General features: G+C 41.3%; 1 protein-coding gene across 3 annotated transcripts in view; it reads right to left on the bottom strand.

Annotated features, from left to right (window-relative positions):
- LOC138651741 (myosin-binding protein C, fast-type-like) overlaps positions 1 to 19982 on the bottom strand; it is a 158355-nt gene that overhangs the window by 107917 nt on the left and 30456 nt on the right. The window contains exons 3-6 of one of the 3 annotated variants that reach the window (XM_069742192.1): positions 5940 to 5969; positions 5490 to 5519; positions 4521 to 4601; positions 399 to 547 (exon numbers count right to left, since the gene is read on the bottom strand). In XM_069742192.1, the coding sequence (XP_069598293.1) occupies positions 399 to 547; positions 4521 to 4601; positions 5490 to 5519; positions 5940 to 5969 (290 nt within the window). The remainder of the gene's footprint in view (positions 1 to 398; positions 548 to 4520; positions 4602 to 5489; positions 5520 to 5939; positions 5970 to 19982) is intronic. The other 2 variants (XM_069742189.1, XM_069742191.1) reach the window with 2 other exon arrangements.

Below are 19982 nucleotides of genomic sequence, written 5' to 3'. Positions count from 1 at the left end.
CAGGGTGGGGCTGCTGTATATTAGGAAAGGGTCCAGGATGGTGGACATATATACCTGAAAGGGGCTCAGGATGGAATAAATTAGTACAGGATGAGGGACAATACTACATATTGGTAGAGGGGGAGCAAGACATGTGTCCTTAGAGGATATATAATGCTTCAAGGCCCATACATCTGACCAACATGCGGGGGGCCCAGGTTCATATTTGCATCGGGGCCCATCACACTCTAGTTACGCCACTGATAGGCAACCCAGCACAATGTTTAATCTATGTAGATTTTAAAAAGCAAAATGGTATTCTAGGATGGACATTCACTTTAATTATTTTTTTTTCATGTCAATTTATTAAATTTTTATCAGTAATATTACTTTGTAGGCCAGAAAAAAAACATTCCTACCTTTTTTGCTTCTTCATAACTCTCTTCAAACTTATACCGAGTCCCACTTTTGCTTCCCAGTTCCAGCCATTTTCCTTTAAACCATTTTACTGTGGGCTTTGCAGTCAGCTGAGTGCCATTAACTGTAATCTTTATAGGAAAATCTTTTCCTGTGTAAAGAAGTGGGGAAAAAGGCAAAAAAATTAAAGTACCGTTCCAGACCTAGAACCAAATTTAACAAGTGATGGGCTCGGGGGTGGAGACAGCTGCGCAGGACACATTAATGGTATAAGGATCATTAATACCGAGTACTCTCCTTTTTATTATTATTATTATTTATTTATATAGCACCATTAATTCCATGGTGCTGTACATGAGAAAGGGGTTACATACAGGGTTATAGATATAATTTACAGTACACAAATGTATGATGACAAACTGGTACAGAGGGGAGAGGACCCTGTCCTTGCGGACTTACATTCTACGGATACTGGGGAAGAAACAGAAGGTCGGGGATGCGACAGCTCGGGAGCTTGGTGAGGTGGCAGGTCCTGCGGTTGGTGAGGCAGCTCGGGCGGTTGGTGAGGCGGCAGCTTGGGCGGTTGGTAATGCGGCAGTTTGGGTGGTTGGTGAGGCGGCAGTTCGGGTGGTTGGTGAGGCGGCAGCTCAGGCGGTTGGTGACTTGGCAGTTCGGGTGGTTGGTGAGGCGGCAGTTCGGGCGCTTGGTGAGGTGGCAGCTTGGGCGGTTGGTGAGGCGGCAGTTCGGGTGGTTGGTGAGGCGGCAGTTCGGGCGCTTGGTGAGGTGGCAGCTCGGGCGGTTGGTGAGGCGGCAGCTCTGGCGGTTGGTGAGGCAGCAGAATGGTTATTGCGGGCTGTAGGCTTTCCTGAAGAGATGGGTTTTCAGGTTCCGTCTGAAGGATCTGAGGGTGGTGGATAATCGGACGTGTTGAGGCGTGGAGTTCCAGAGGATGGGGGATATTCGGGATAAATCTTGGAGGCGGTTGTGTGAGGAATGAATAAGTGCGGAGGAGAGCAGGAGGTCTTGGCAGGATCGAAGATTGCGTGAGGGAAGATAGTGGGAGATTAGTTCAGAGACATAGAGAGGGAACAGGTTGTGGATGGCTTTGTAGATCCTTTTGTTTCACTTTGCTGCCAATCCACAATTTTTGAAGTCCTTCTTTAAAATATTGCTTCTTTTCTCCAACATGGTCACCATTCTGCTGAGTAGTGAACTGTAAGGGCATCATACTGTGTGAGGTGGACTGGTGGGGCCACTATGAGGCTCATCATACTATGCGAGGGCAATGTACTGTTGGGGTATTATACTTTGTATATGTGGTCTATTTTGGGCATCATACTTTGTGTGGGGTCATTTTCCTGTGTGTAGGCCGTGGGGACATCGTACTGTGTGTGGTGTGTGGCATAGGGACTGGTCATGGGATTAATGGGCGGTATGTATCGCAGAGGTGAGTGGCCCTGTGATGGAAGCATGGGTATGTTTTGCTCAGCAGATCTACCGCTGAGGGATTTGTTTTACATTGGGAAGGCTTCCAGGGGATTGGAGAGATGGGTGGGTCCAGTCACCTACAAACCCACCCAAAGGGATGTGTCTGAATACCTAAGATGGTTGTGAGGTTTGAGGACCTGTGGTGATGTCACGATCACCTGACTAGCCATGTGATAGATACCTGGGTGAGGTAACACCTATGTAATCGAGATGTGTTTGGCACATGGGAGCGAGTGCTGGCTAGTCTGAGCCAGAGCAAGGAGGTCTGTGAGATACCTTCAGAGTGGACGGTCTAATAACCGTGAGTGATACTGCCCTGGGTCAGTGAGAGATGTCTGTGGGATACCTCTGAGGATAAGATTCGACTCCATTATGTGATGTACATCTTTCCACTGGTTATTGAACTTAATTACAAGACTGAGCTGGTTCTTGTTGATTCTCTGTTGTGTTCTAAGTACCTCATCCCTCGATTTTTGCCGTGAAAACTCAAATGCCCCTGAAATGACTCTACGTCGGTACCCCCGTTCCTGGACCACTGCAATTAGGACTATGGGAAACTTTACAGCGCCTGCGCAGCTAACTCTCTACCACGCCGGGATGATGCACCGGCGCCACCATGCTTCTACACACCTGGTAGGTGTTATAGTATTACTTAGTGTTATAAAAACTTGGGAACGCACAGACCTCTATTATACTGACCTTGAGAAAGACGCCCTGAGCGTCGATACGCGTGGGTCTTAGCACTCACACAGCTATATGGATATGATGGGCCTGTCATTTTATGACCACGGAGTATGCTTATTGCGCTAGGTTGGGTAAGAGCCTCTCTGGGATCTAGGGGGTTAAGTGAGTGGGACTAATTTGCATGCCAATTGTGCTGTTCCCTCTCTGGGGGTTATTTGGTGGTGAAACCACAGATTATAGTGGTCTCCACGCACTTACCGACCCGGTTGCTCTTACTTAGTAGTAGCACATGTAGTGCGTCTACATGCATGTTATGGGTCATTGATGGGCATATGTGATTTGTCTATGCTATACTATGCTCGATTGTAATAATTAGCTGTGTGATATGCATATTTTGCTGGTATTTACTTGTTATTGTTGTGGACCCATTACCCTAATTCACGTCATTTGTTTTTAATTGTTTTTAATGCTCCTTTGTGTATGGTTTCCAAATAAAGATTTTGATATTTTAAGATAATTGCTGTGGTGATCCCAATTTCCTATGCATACGCTTTTTCTCGTTAAATGGTACTTATTTTGGGTATGCAAATGGTGATCCCCTTATGATAGTATAAGCTGGATGGTGCCCGCTCAACCAAGTGTTGTTGTTGGGTAGGATGTACTATGTAAGAGGCCCATACTGTGTGGGGGAAAATATGTGGCATCATGCTCTTTGTGGGAGGCTGTGTAGGGGGAATCGTAATACGCGTGGGGGAATGTACTGTGGGGCATTATGCTGTGGAGGGATATAATATGTTTGGGGAATTATTGCAGAATCATACCGTGTGGTTGAATGTAGTGTGTGGGGGTGGGGAATGTAGTGTGTGTGGGGGATGTAGTGTGTGAGTCGCATCATACTGTGTGTGAGAGGCTTTCTAGGGGGCATCATACTGTGCGTGGGGGAATGTACTGTGGGGCATTACGCTGTTGGGGGATATAATATATTTGGGGCATTAATGTGGAATCATACCATGTGGTTGAATGTAGTGTGTGGGGGTGGGGAATGTAGTGTGTGTGGGAGAAAGTACCATGGAGGACATCATAATGTGTGTGGGGGTATTGTGGAGGGCCATGAAAGCGGTACTATACAGTGTAGGACCACTAATGGGCTTCAATATTTCTGTGTGGGCGCATACAAAGGACTGGGCAAGGTTATTGAAGTGGCTTAGAATAAAATACAAACTTGCTGTGGTACGCTATGTCTGCCACAGAATATGTCCCTCTTTCTTGTCCTTTAAAGTTGCGAGGTATTCATACACTTATTCCCTTCATAAAAATGTAATACACAACTATAGACATTAAGCCTAGGCCAGAAGCCATACCAGAAAGTGCTTGCAGAGAACTGATTGATCCCCAGTTTCGATTACTGGCCGAAACTTATAGGGGCAGAAATGATCAGTTTTGTAAATTTTCAATAGGGGAATATAAGAGGTTTTTAATTTACCGGTAGAGTTGTGCATTATGCTTAGCGGATGGACACATGGGAATAAGTGTAGGGTCACTTTGGGCAATTGACCAATACACTTGACATATTTAGATATATTCCCAGATAAATCAATGCTACCAGGAACAGTGACATGGATCCCTTTCCCCCTTACTTAGTCCATAAAAAACGGACCTTTCTTCTCCTTCTAGAACCGAACAATCCTGCCTAAATTGAAGGGCTTACTGCTTCATATCAAGTAACCTTCATCTCCCTTGGCTTTTTCAGATGTCAGTCTGGACCACATTGTACTATGCATGCTTCAACTTTAAATAGTTAAACTATGCATTCTGTGAAATATTATATTCTTTCTGCAATTTTTCAAACATTTTCAAATTTCCCAAACAACAGTTTCAGTGCCATCATATTAATTAACCCCAAGTAATGCTTAACTGAACTTTTTTGCACAGTATTTGTTCTTAGCACTTACCGGTTTGAACGCGTAAATCATGCGGTTTCTTCACAAATAATCCGGACAGTGTAGATAAATCGACATCAGGTTCGGGAGCATCTTTAAGCAAAGCAGAAAAAAAGTTTTCAATCACACAAAGTTGTGATATATTAATTAAGTATTAATTATCATTTTTATAAAATTATTTTATTTTTTTTACCTCTGTTTCCATTTTTTCTATGGTTGGTCTTTCATCTGCATAATGTACAAATCTGTACTATAAAATCTCTTGTTGCTTTTAATAAGCAGGACAAAAAATCCTGAATTAGTACTTTGAGTGCACAAGGATGTACTTCCATCCCATCTAGAGCATTTCACCTTTGTTCACTCACAATACTTAGTAGAGATGAAGAAGAAGATATTAACTGTTTAGGGCAACTGAAGTTTTTTTTTATATAATAGGAAAGAAAACCTGGTATGAAACAACAAATTGAAATATTCCTAATGTTAATGGGGGTTACTAAAAAGGTTGAAAATTGAAACCTCAGTGGATAGTGGAAGTCAACAGATTCCATCTTGACTTGATTTAAACTACATTCTTGATGCTGATCTGATCAGAGGCTTAATGTGTAATTAGTAATAAGTAATATGTTCATGTGCAAATTAAGTAACAAAATACTTGATTTATAAATTCATTATGCATTGTAAAAAATGGTCAACACCAAAAATTAGATTTGACCAACCAGATAGATTTTCGGTGAACCGATAAAAATACAAATCAAGCCAAATCCTTATTGATAAAATTATATGCTGCTGATAAAATGATTCGATTTAGAGAGTTTTTTTGTCAAATTCTTAATAAATATCGTGAACATTGGGATTTGGGACATGCGATTAGGTGCATTTATTTTTCTTTGAAAGGTAAGTTCTATGAAAGGAATACATATTGAAGCCAATTTTTCTTTTCTTTTTTTCCATTACTTCTTGTCCGGGACTTGAAGAACTTACCGTATGAAGACATATCTTCAAAGTAGTCCTCTGTAAATTAAAAAATGAAAATGGACACTCATAAAAAAGTTAAGGCAACATAAACTATTTTCTATGCTCCACCAGCCAAGCACATTGTTTTCTATCAACATGTCATGTAGACAGCATGCCCCACCGATCGATGATAAGTAATTCTGGTGCTCTGATGTTCTATGTGTTCCAGGTTTTCAATTACAACTATTGGAAAATAGTTGGTCAGCCGTGTGTCATAACCCATCATGCATTTCATGCTGTGATAAACTACTTTGTCTTCACCTGTTGATTTCAAAAACATTTCAGATAAAGATGTGACTAATCCAATCTTCTTGACTGAATGAAAAGTATCTTGGTTCTTCTTCGACTCCTAGTGGTGTGTTGTATATCTATTCTGTTTCTGTTGACTGCTTATGTCTCTAAATGTTGAAGACTTACCATCCTGTGCCATATCTTCATCATAATACTCTGAAATTCAAAAATTAAAATGTATGCTCAGAAAAAATGTAAAGAATAGGCATTATTCACCCAGTTGTGTACCGTGCGCTACACCAACCATGAGCAAGAAAATTTGCAAACAGTGCTTCATTGCCGTAGAGCAATGAAAAGCCAGTGGTGTTCTGACTCGATGAGTCTCGGAACCCGGGGTCTTCCATGCCACATGCAAAATGGCTCTTCAGAGGTAACTCCGAAACTGGCAACAGCTTGGTCCGTCGATGACAGATGGTGAACAGAAAAATCGAACATGCATAAACGTACATAACATCAACTACAAAGATCTTGGACAGTAGACGTAGGACAGTCAACACGTGCATGCGTGAAAATGAAAACATCACACATAGAACATTCTTCACACACAACAGATCACAGAACAATGTCAATCTGATATGGACAAACTATAGAGACGACACAAGTCCACGAATACACACAATCACAGATTCTACATCCAATATCACAATGACATTAAACAAAATTACACATTATCCGTGATTTAAACAGAGTCGGCCAATTACTATGTTGCATTTAGTTTGAGGATATCTTCCTACGTTTCCAGTCAATCTTTGTATGTTATCATTATCCAACTTAAAAAACATTTCTTTGAGGCTCGTGACAATCCTGGTAATCCTCGGAACTCAATATTTAGACATTCAGTCATACTGTATCCATGATTGACCCGTGGAAGCGCCGCTTAGTGCGAAACGGCTGTCATCAGCACTGGCTTGCACATCCTTTAACCCTTTCTCCTGGCCATGATGTTTTAATCGTCTGAATAAAGTTTGGAATATTAAAAGGATCGGTGAGTGCAATCCATTTTCTTAGCTCTCAATATTATGATGTTTTTTCTGGAAGAGCACCTGGAATCCTAAGGTGCAGCCGGCACTTATCTATAACACATGTGAATCAAAGATCCCACCGTGTAGCGGTGCAGTCATCTTTCTTTTCTATTGAACTGTGGATATCCATGTATTATCCATAGTTGAATCTTTAGAATTCATTTTATAAGAGTAGTACAATATACTAATGGATCTGAGCCCTTTCTTTATCATATAAGATAATGCAGGGCATCTTTAAAATTATGGATATTGGGAAGTAATCTAATAGTCTGGTGGTAGCGCATTCCAGAAAACTTGTGCAGCTCAGCTAAAGTCTTTGGTGTTGGAGGAAGAGGTTCAAATTAAGAAGGCCATTAATCTTAGAATATTGACAGAACGGAGAGCAAGTGTAAGGGGGTAAAAAATACAGGGTGGTCCAGTTGTCATTTATTCTACCTATGACTATTACTCTTCCTAATATTACAGCATATCCAAGTAGGAGGTGAGAATTTGGAAAGACAGCATAGCATTTTAATATAGTTTTAGCTGTCTAAGGAAATATCTATTCAGTTTTGACCTCTTTTGTTTTAAAATAGCACATACTAAGTTTTTGGTGAGGTCAACAACATCCTGAGTTAGTGTCTGTCGAAGCAGTTATTGAATTACCCCTTTTTTACCTATCATTTTCATAAAATGAAGTATTTTTTCCCTCTATTTTTAGTTATTCTATTGATCTTTCAACTGCACCATGTACAGATCTGTACAATAAAGTCTCATGTTGCTTTCAACAAGCAGAGTAAATGCTCCTGAATTAGTACTTTGGGAGCACAAGGGTGTACTTCCATCAAGAGGTGAACACTAACTGTGAAGGGTCCCTGTGCAGGACCTGTGTCCTTCATTAAGCTATGAAAATTAGTGTCAGGTCAGACAGCACTTTAAAAAAAAAATTAACTATATATTAAATTATACAATGACCAGAGAAGAGTCCTCCCAACATTTGAAAAGGAAAATCGACATGGGTAAAAAAATGTAAAACTTTTGCACAGTTTCTGAGCAGCCTGTAGTACAAATGGGCCACCCTATTTCCTAGTTTTCCCTACGCCCTGGAACCTCCCTACACTACCTGGCCCATGTGCAACTGAACCTGATGCACATGTGATATGTCCATCCCTGCCTAAAACACTAAATATTTGGGTTTAAAAATTATGTTTATTCGTCCCTTCTTGCAGTCATCAAACTAGTTGACTGTTGTCAATCACTGCTACTGTGCGGTTGGAGCATGACACGGCAGTGTGACTGACAGCTCAGCATGTACAGGATGGAGGAGAACAAGGACGGCCTCTACAGTCACCAGACATGAACCCAATCGAGATGGTTTGGGGTGAGCTGGACCGCAGAGTGAAGGCAAAAGGGCCAACAAGTGCTAAGCATCTCTGGGAACTCCTTCAAGATTGTTGGAAGACCATTTCCGGTGACTACCTCTTGAAGCTCATCAAGAAAATGCCAAGAGTGTGCAAAGCAGTCATCAAAGCAAAAGGTGGCTACTTTGAAGAATCTAGAATATAGTAACATAGTTATTAAGGTTGGAGGAAGACTTTAAGTCCATCTAGTTCAACCCATAGCCTAACCTAACATGCCCATACATGTTGATCCAGAGGAAGGCAAGAAAACCCATATGGCAAAGAGTAAGCTCCACATTGGGGAAAAAAATTCCTTCCCGACTCCACATACGGCAATTAGACTAGTTCCCTGGATCAACGCCCTATCAAGGAATCTAGTGTATATATCCTGTAACATTATACTTTTCCAGAAAGGTATCCAGTCCCCTCTTAAATTTAAGTAATGAATCACTCATTACAACATCATACGGTAGAGTTCCATAGTCTCACTGCTCTTGCAGTAAAGAACCCACGTATGTTGTTATGCTTAAACCTTCTTTCCTCCAGACGCAGAGGATGCCTGTCATGATCCCAATGGCAGGGGATCACAAAAGGACAAGCACAAAAACCAAATAAGCTCTAGGGTGATGGAACCTGAGCTGACCGCGATCCTGAACCTAAACACACAACTAGCAGTAGCCGGGGAACGTGCCTACGATGATTCCTAGACGTCTCGCGCCAGCCGAAGAATTAACTTCCCCTATTAGAAGAAACACAGACCTCACTTGCCTCCAGAGAAACACCCCACAGAAATAGCAGCCCCCCACATGTAATAACGGTGAAATGAGAGGAAAGCACATACGTAGTTATGAAAATAGAATCAGCAAAAATGAGGCCCGCTAAAGCTAGATAGCAGAGGATACAAAAGTGAACTGCGCGGTCAGCGAAAAACCCTTCAAAAAACCATCCTGAAATTACTTGAACTCATGTGCCAACTCATGGAACATGAGGAGTAATTTCAGCCCACTAGAGCAACCAGCAGCAAGGAATCACATATCTGCAAGCTGGACTAAGACAAAAATAAAGCAAAACGTGGAACAGGAAAATCAAAACTTAGCTTGTCCTGTAAATAACAGACGCAGGGAGCAGAGGTAAAAAGACACGCTGATTACATTGATAGCCGGCGAGGAAATGACAAAAAAGCCAGGTTAAATAGGAAACTCCCATAACCTGATGGAACAGGTGGACACCAGAGACCGCAGAGAACACAAGTCACCCAGTACCATCAGTAACCACCAGAGGGAGCCCAAAAACAGAACTCACAACAGTACCCCCCCCTTGAGGAGGGGTCACCGAACCCTCACGAGAACCACCAGGGCGACCAGGATGAGCCCTATGAAAAGCACGGACCAAATCGGCAGCATGAACATCAGAGGCAATCACCCAAGAATTATCCTCCTGACCATAACCCTTCCACTTGACCAAATACTGGAGTTTCCGTCTGGAAACACGAGAATCCAAGATCTTCTCCACAACATACTCCAATTCACCCTCCACCAGCACCGGAGCAGGAGGCTCAAGCGAAGGAACAACAGGTACCTCATACTTCCGCAACAACGACAGATGTAACACATTATGAATAGCAAACGATGCCGGGAGATCCAAACGAAACGACACAGGGTTAAGAATTTCCAAGATCCTATAGGGACCGATGAACCGAGGCTTGAACTTAGGAGAAGAGACCTTCATAGGAACAAAACGAGAAGACAACCACACCAAGTCCCCAACAAGAAGTCGAGGACCCACGCGACGACGGCGATTAGCAAACTGCTGAGCCCTCTCCTGGGACAACTTCAAATTGTCCACCACATGACTCCAAATCTGATGCAACCTATCCACCACCATGTCCACTCCAGGACAATCAGAAGGCTCCACCTGACCAGAGGAAAAACGAGGATGAAACCCCGAATTACAAAAGAAAGGAGAAACCAAGGTAGCAGAACTAGCCCGATTATTAAGGGCAAACTCGGCAAGCGGCAAAAAGGAAACCCAGTCATCTTGATCAGCAGAAACAAAACACCTTAAATAAGTTTCTAAAGTCTGATTAGTTTGTTCCGTCTGGCCATTCGTCTGGGGATGGAATGCAGACGAAAAGGACAAATCAATGCCCATCTTAGCACAGAACGTCCGCCAAAATCTAGACACAAACTGGGATCCCCTGTCAGAAACGATGTTCTCCGGAATGTCATGCAAACGGACCACGTTTTGAAAAAACAGAGAGACCAACTCAGAGGAGGAAGGTAACTTAGGCAAGGGTACCAGATGAACCATCTTAGAAAAGCGGTCACACACAACCCATATGACGGACATTTTTTGAGAGACAGGGAGATCCGAAATAAAGTCCATGGAAATGTGCGTCCAAGGCCTCTTCGGGATAGGCAAAGGTGACAACAATCCACTGGCCCGAGAACAGCAAGGCTTAGCCCGAGCGCAAACTCCACAAGACTGCACGAAAGAACGCACATCCCTCGACAAAGAAGGCCACCAAAAAGACCTGGCCACCAAGTCTCTAGTACCAAATATTCCAGGATGACCTGCCAACACAGAAGAATGGACCTCGGAGATGACTCTACTGGTCCAATCATCCGGAACAAACAGTCTTTCCGGCGGACAACGATCAGGTTTCTCCGCCTGAAACTCCTGCAAAGCACGTCGCAAGTCTGGGGAGACAGCCGACAAAATCACCCCATCCCTAAGGATACCAGTGGGCTCAGAATTTCCAGGGGAGTCAGGCACAAAACTCCTAGAAAGAGCATCCGCCTTCACATTCTTTGAACCTGGCAGGTATGAAACCACAAAATTGAAACGGGAGAAAAACAGTGACCAACGAGCCTGTCTAGGATTCAGACGCTTGGCAGACTCAAGGTACATCAGATTTTTGTGATCAGTCAAGACCACCACACGATGTCTAGCACCCTCAAGCCAATGACGCCACTCCTCAAATGCCCACTTCATGGCCAAAAGCTCCCGATTACCAACATCATAATTCCGTTCAGCGGGCGAAAATTTTCTAGAAAAGAACGCACATGGCTTCATCACTGAGCCATCGGAGCTTCTCTGTGACAAAACCGCCCCCGCTCCGATCTCGGAAGCATCAACCTCAATCTGAAAAGGAAGCGACGTATCTGGCTGACGCAACACAGGAGCAGAAGAAAACCGGCGTTTAAGTTCCTGAAAGGCCTCCACAGCCGCAGGAGACCAATCAGTAACATCAGCACCCTTCTTAGTCAAATCCGTCAAAGGCTTAACAACACTAGAAAAATTAGTTATGAAGCGACGATAAAAATTAGCAAAGCCCAAGAACTTCTGTAGACTCTTAAGAGATGTAGGCTGCGTCCAGTCACAAATAGCCTGAACCTTGACGGGATCCATCTCAATAGTAGAAGGGGAAAAAATATACCCCAAAAAAGAAATCTTCTGGACTCCAAAGAGACATTTAGAACCCTTTACAAACAAAGAATTGGCCCGCAGGACCTGAAACACCTTCCTGACCTGCTGAACATGAGACTCCCAGTCATCAGAAAAAACCAAAACATCATCCAAATACACGATAATAAATTTATCCAGATATTCACGGAAAATATCGTGCATAAAAGACTGGAAGACAGAAGGAGCATTAGAAAGTCCAAAAGGCATCACCAAATACTCGAAATGGCCCTCAGGCGTATTAAATGCGGTTTTCCACTCATCACCCTGCCTTATCCGCACAAGATTATACGCACCCCGAAGATCAATCTTAGTGAACCATTTAGCCCCCTTAATGCGAGCGAACAAATCAGTCAACAATGGCAAAGGATACTGATATTTGACTGTAATCTTATTCAAAAGACGATAATCTATGCAAGGCCTCAAGGAACCATCTTTTTTGGCCACAAAAAAAAAACCTGCTCCCAAAGGGGACGAAGATGGACGGATATGTCCCTTTTCCAAGGACTCCTTAACATAATTCCGCATAGCAGTATGCTCTGGCACTGACAGATTGAACAAACGACCTTTAGGGAATTTACTGCCAGGAATCAAATCTATAGCACAATCGCAATTCCTGTGAGGAGGAAGCGAACTGAGCTTAGGCTCCTCAAAAACCTCCCGATAATCAGACAAAAATACCGGAACCTCAGAAGGAGTAGATGAAGCGATAGAAATCGGAGATGCATCATCATGAACCCCCTGACATCCCCAGCTTAACACAGACATTGTTTTCCAGTCCAGGACTGGGTTATGAGTTTGTAACCATGGCAGACCAAGCACTAAGACATCATGTAAATTATACAGTACCAGGAAGCGAATCACCTCCTGATGAACGGGAGTCATACGCATGGTCACTTGTGTCCAGTACTGAGGTTTATTCATAGCCAAAGGTGTAGAGTCAATTCCTTTCAAAGGAATAGGAACTTCCAGAGGTTCCAGACTAAACCCACAGCGATTGGCAAATGACCAATCCATAAGACTCAGGGCAGCGCCTGAATCCACATAGGCATCGACGGAAATGGATGATAATGAACAAATCAGAGTCACAGACAGAATGAACTTAGACTGTAAAGTACCAATGGCAACAGACTTATCAAGCTAATTTTGTGCGTTTAGAGCATGCTGATATAACATGAGCTGAATCACCACAATAAAAACACAATCCATTTTTCCGCCTATAATTTTGCCGTTCACTTCTGGACTGAATTCTGTCACATTGCATTATCTCAGGTGCCTGTTCAGAAGACACCGCCAAATGGTGCACAGGTTTGCGCTCCCGTAAACGCCGATCAATCTGAATAGCCATAGTCATGGACTCATTCAGACCTGTAGGCGCCGGGAACCCCACCATAACATCTTTAATGGCCTCAGAAAGGCCATCTCTGAATTTTGCAGCCAGAGCGCACTCATTCCACTGAGTAAGCACCAACCATTTCCGAAATTTCTGACAATATATTTCTGCTTCATCTTGCCCCTGAGAGAGAGCCAATAAAGCTTTTTCAGCCTGAATCTCTAGGTTAGGTTCCTCATAGAGCAAACCCAATGCCAGAAAAAACGCATCCACATTGAGCAACGCAGGATCCCCTGGTGCCAATGCAAATGCCCAAATCTGAGGGTCACCCCGCAGGAAAGATATAACAATCTTGACCTGCTGAGCAGGGTCTCCAGAGGAGCGAGATTTCAAGGAAAGAAACAACTTGCAATTGTTCCTAAAATTCAGAAAACTAGATCTATCTCCAGAAAAAAACTCTGGGATAGGAATTCTAGGTTCAGACATAGGCGTATGTACAACAAAATCTTGTATATTTTGAACCTTAGCAGCAAGATTATTCAGGCTGGAAGCCAAACTCTGGACTTCCATGATAAACAGCTGAGGTCAGAGCCATTCAAGGATTAAGAGGAGGAAAGAAGCAGCCAAGCTGCAATTAAGGCTAGGCAGCAAACACTGAGGAGAGGAAAAAAAAAAAAAAACTTCCTCAGACTACTTTTCCTCCTACTTCAGCCAAAACGATGACCAATTTTTTCGGGCCGGCTATACTGTCATGATCCCAATGGCAGGGGATCACAAAAGGACAAGCACAAAAACCAAACAAGCTCTAGGGGGATGGAACCTGAGCTGACCGCGATCCTGAACCTAAACACACAACTAGCAGTAGCCGGGATGATTCCTAGACGTCTCGCGCCAGCCGAAGGATTAACTTCCCCTATTAGAAGAAACACAGACCTCACTTGCCTCCAGAGAAACACCCCACAGAAATAGCAGCCCCCCACATGTAATAACGGTGAAATGAGAGGAAAGCACATACGTAGTTATGAAAATAGAATCAGCAAAAATGAGGCCCGCTAAAGCTAGATAGCAGAGGATACAAAAGTGAACTGCGCGGTCAGCGAAAAACCCTTCAAAAAACCATCCTGAAATTACTTGAACTCATGTGCCAACTCATGGAACATGAGGAGTAATTTCAGCCCACTAGAGCAACCAGCAGCAAGGAATCACATATCTGCAAGCTGGACTAAGACAAAAATAAAGCAAAACGTGGAACAGGAAAATCAAAACTTAGCTTGTCCTGTAAATAACAGACGCAGGGAGCAGAGGTAAAAAGACACGCTGATTACATTGATAGCCGGCGAGGAAATGACAAAAAAGCCAGGTTAAATAGGAAACTCCCATAACCTGATGGAACAGGTGGACACCAGAGACCGCAGAGAACACAAGTCACCCAGTACCATCAGTAACCACCAGAGGGAGCCCAAAAACAGAACTCACAACAGATGCCCCCTTGTCCCTGTTTCAGGTCTATGATTAAAAAGATCATCATAAAGGTCCTTGTACTGTCCCCTCATATATTTACACATTAAAATAAGATCACCCCTTATCCTTCATTTTTCCAAACTAAATAGCCCCAAGTGTAATAACCTATCTTGGTATTGCAGACCCCCCAGTCCTCTAATAACCTTGGTCGCTCTTCTCTGCACCCGCTCTAGTTCAGCTATGTCTTTCTTATACACCGGAGACCAGAACTGTGCACAGTATTCTAAGTGTGGTCGAACTAGTGACTTGTATAGAGGTAAAATTATATTCTCCTCATGAGCATCTATGCCTCTTTTAATGCATCCCATTATTTTATTTGCCTTTGTAGCAGCTGCCTGACACTGGGCACTGAACATGAGTTTGTCATCCACCCATACTCCCAGGTCATTTTCATTGATGGTTTTGTCCAGAGTTTTAGAATTAAGCGCATAGTTATACATCTTATTAGGCTACGTTCACATTTGCGTTGTTGGGCGTTGCGTCGGCGACGCAATGCACAACGCATGCAAAACGCATGCAAAAACGCATTGTTTTGTGACACATGCATCCATTTTAGGCTTGATTTTGGACGCAAAAAATGCAATATGCAGCGTACTCTGCGCCCTGACGTTTGTGCCAAAAATGACGCATGCGTCACAAAACGCAAGACAACGCATGTCCATGTGCCCCCATGTTAAATATAGGGGCGCATGACGCATGCGTAGCCGCAGTTGCGCAAATATGAACGTAGCCTACTTCTACCCAAGTGCATGACCTTACATCCCCATTAAAGCTCATTTGCCATTTATCAGCCCAAGCTTCTACAGGTCCTTCTCAAAAAATTAGCATATAGTGTTAAATTTCATTATTTACCATAATGTAATGATTACAATTAAACTTTCATATATTATAGATTCATTATCCACCAACTGATTGGATGGGTGAAATATGCTAATTTATTGAGACAGTTTTTTTGGGTTATCAGGAGTTGTATGCCAAAATCATCAGTATTAAAACAATAAAAGACCTGACAAATTTCAGTTGGTGGATAATGAATCTATAATATATGAAAGTTTAATTGCAATCATTACATTATGGTAAATAATGAAATTTAACACTATATGCTAATTTTTTGAGAAGGACCTGTAGTTTACATAAATCCTCCTGTAATATAAAATTGTCCTCCTCTGTATTGATTACCCTGCAGAGTTTAGTGTCATCTGCAAATACTGAAATTCTGCTCTGTATGCCCCCTACAAGGTCATTAATAAATGTGTTAAAAAGAAGAGGGCCCAATACTGACCCCTGTGGTACCCCACTGCTAACCGCGACCCAGTCCGAGTGAGCTCCATTAATAACCATCCTTTGTTTCCTATCCCTGAGCCAGCTCTCAACCCACTTACACATATTTTCCCCTATCCCCATTATTCTCATTTTATGTATCAACCTTTTGTGTGGCACCGTATCAAAAGCTATATATTATAAGACATAATTTCAGTTGTTTCACACTTTTTTGTTAAGTATATAATTCCACATGTGTTAATTCATAGTTTTGATGCCTTCAGTGTGAATGTACAATTTTCACAGTCATGAAAATACAGAAAAATCTTTAAATGAGAAGGTGTGTCCAAACTTTTGTCTGCACTGTATACATATATATATAATTTTTATTTTTTGAATGGAGGAGGGTTATTTGAATTTTTATGTTTTTTAAATTTAAAAAAACTTTTATTTTTTACTTTTTTGAGGCTCCCCGATATAGCCCAACCACAGTGTGTACCATATGACTCCGGGGCAAACATACGCTTATTCTTAATCCTTTGACATGAAGGGCTCATATAGCAGAGTCTGTGATGGCTGACAGGGGAAATGGAGGAGGGCGTCCTGTGTGTCCTGGATAGAAGGTGTCACATTCCTCTCATGACGATCTGATGACGATCCGATCAGCACAAGTATAGTAACAGCCCCCTCCGTCTTACTGCCCTCTCTCTGAGAGGAGTATGAAGACTTCTGTCCATGGCATATAGGACACCCTCCTCCACTGCCCCTCTGCTTCTTGCTTCCATCCAGAGCATTTCACCTTTGTGCACTAAGGATACTTAGCTGAGACAAAAAAAGAATATAATAACTGTGTTGAGCAACTGAAGTTTTCCATACAATGGGAGAAAAATTGAAATATTCCTGATATTAATGGGGCTTACTGAATAGTTTTGACATCTCTGTTTTTTGATAACACATACTAAGCTTTGGGTCAGGTCAGCAATATCCCAAGAGTTACATTCTGTCTTCAGCTGTTCTACATGATCACCGTATAAATATTGTACAGTATTCTTCCTCAAACAGATGGTTTAGGACTAAAATGGTGTTCGCTCAGAAAGCCTAGTAGCCATCTTGAACTAAAGGGAGCTTTAAGACTAAATATCATCTAAGTAATTAAAGGGCTTGCCAAGCTTTGAAAACCCATTTCCATATACCTATTAGGAAATACTGAGTTATTAGATGGGGCACTGAATCCAGAATATATTCCCCTAGCCAGAGTGGGAAATGGTTATGAAGAATTGGACTCATAAAACTTTCATTTCGAGATCAGACTTGAAAACTTTTCCAAACACTATTATTCAACCACCCGGACATGGTTTTTAAAAACAAAGTACACCAGCCTCATTAGGTGTAAGAGATCTATTGCATAATGTGTAAAGTTTACGTAGAGAAATCGGGTGAAAGATCCACTTTAAGACACTCTTCGCACCATTGTATTGTATGTCCGGTATATACACCAGTAAATGATCCTCTTGTAGATGCTGAATATTTGTAGGCTTCCACAGACTGTGTCTTTTTGGAATATTTTTAGAGATACATGTTGATATCCACCGTCTGTGTAATATGTTGTAATGTGTAGTCAACTTACAGTATTTGTTTAAAAGGATTCTAATAAGAAACAAATACTGTGCGTTGGGTCATTTTCGCCATCGTATGGCACAGTGGTCCAGATGTTGGAGCTATAGGTTGGCCTTTGGTAGGTTTTTCCTGACTAATACACCTGACGAACATCACAAATGTGGTGTGAAAAGATTCTAGAAAGTTTGTACTTTACACCATTCTAAAAAAACCTTATCTGATGGGTCATTTTCGCCATCGTATGGCACACTGGTCCAGATGTTGGAGCTATAGGTTGGCCTTTGGTAGGTTTTTCCTGGCTAATACACCTGATGAACATCACAAATGTGGTGTGAAAAGATTCTAGAAAGTTTGTACTTTACACCATTCTAAAAAAGCCCTATCTGATGAGTCATTTTCGCCATCGTATGGCACAGTGGTCCAGATGTTGGAGCTATAGGTTGGCCTTTGGTAGGTTTTTCCTGGCTAATACACCTGACGAACATCACAAATGTGGTGTGAAAAGATTCTGGAAAGTTTGTACTTTTCACAATTCTATAAAAGCCTTATCTGAACTAAATATGGCTCCATTATTGACCGACTCTCTTCGTAAAGCTCAGAAAACTCTCATTTCAAAAATCTCAATTTTCGCAATATAGTGTTCAAACAGAGAACAAATATAGAAAAATAGAAATCAAATAGGAAAACACTGCAGAAAAGACAAAGAACAATTACTCCATGATATCCATACCAATTGCCTTCAGTCAGAGAGATCTAGAATCGTATTGAATATATATTATTTGCCGTGGCCTTGGTTCGACTTTTAACAACTTTTGGCTTCTTCTGCATAATGGCTCAGAACAACTTCCTTGGTTCAAACTTCACGAGTTTGGTCTATGATATATGCACTTGGATCTTTATGAAACGTCTCTTCGATGACCTCTCTCTTTCAATAGGTAGGACACATCTTCCATCTCTGCCTCTTCCTTGTTCCTCCTGTGCGGAATCATTTATTTATCTCGATTCTGAAGAAGACGGACTTGAATAACTTGAAGATTCTGGAAGCCATTGCAAAAACTGTGACAAAGCCTAAAACCTACAAGATGCCATTTATACTGGCAAAGGGGCTTTGGGACCTTCGTAAGCACTACTCGCAGATGTGACCACTCTCTTTGGACTTCTTTTAGATAGGACCCAACTTGCCGTACTTCCTGGAAGTGGAACGGATATCAAATAGGTCTTTGCAGTCCGAGGAGACAGTCTATTATATGGCAGATATAACGTCTTACGATCAAGTCTCTGAACTTCTCGTGTAGTAATACTCACAGGAATATAAGTCAACCAGACAGGAAGCAAAATGATCTGTAGAATGTTTATCGCTGGAGAGCAACGGTAAATTATGGTATGGAACTAAATTTTTGCCATTAGTTTAGTGGTGTTGGGCCTATATTATGGACAATTCTGAGACATTACAGCTACAAAAAACACACATGCAAATAAATGTTTGCTAACGACACAAAAGACATGTATGTACATACATAAAACACACGCATTACTTTTATAGTACATACACAAATAAAGAAAACATGCTTTTTTATATACACAAAGAACACATACATTATACATACACAAAGAAAACATACATTATACATGCCCAAAGAAAGCATACATCATACAAACAGAAAGAAAACATACATTATACAAACACAAAGAAAACCTACATTATACATACACAAAGAAAACCTATATTATACATACACAAAGAAAACATACATTATACATGCACAAAGAAAACATACATTATACATGCACAAAGAAAACCTACATTATACATACACAAAGAAAACATACAAAGTACATATCCAAAGAAAACATACATTATACAAACACAAAGAAAACATACATTGTACATGCCCAAAGAAAATATACAAAGTACATACACAAAGAATACATACAAAGTACATACACAAAGAAAACATAAAAAGTACATACACAAAGAATACATACAAAGTACATACACAAAGAAAACATAAAAAGTACATACACAAAGAAACCATTCATTATACATACACAAAGAAAACAGAAAACATACATTATACATATACAAAGAAAACATACATTATACATATACAAAGAAAACATACAATATACATGCATAAACAAAACATACGCAATACATATGCAAACAAAATATACACATTACATATACAAACAAACCTGCACAGACAAAACCTACAAAGTACATACACAAGCAAAGCCTACACAATACATACACAAGCAAAACATATACAATACATACATAAAAATATGCAATACACGCAACATGCAGGAGCAGGAATATCAACAACAGTGTATTCAGATGAAACAAATTTATTCAATTGAAGACTCAGTACAATACAATAGTCTACTGTAAAAAAAAGAGAAAATTAGTTTTTTTAAACATATTTAAAATAATGTATATATGTGACTTTAATCAATACCTCCAAAATAAAAGAACACATCTCACTGATCAGAAATGAGGTAAGAATCCAAGACTGTAATAATGGATATTTTATAAGCTGCATTCAAGAACAGAGTACAGCCGCACAGGGAC

Source organism: Ranitomeya imitator, chromosome 10, assembly GCF_032444005.1.
Source record: "Ranitomeya imitator isolate aRanImi1 chromosome 10, aRanImi1.pri, whole genome shotgun sequence".
Classification (NCBI taxonomy): domain Eukaryota; kingdom Metazoa; phylum Chordata; class Amphibia; order Anura; family Dendrobatidae; genus Ranitomeya; species Ranitomeya imitator.
Note: the sequence above shows the minus strand (reverse complement) of the source record. Positions and strands in the feature narration are given on the sequence as shown.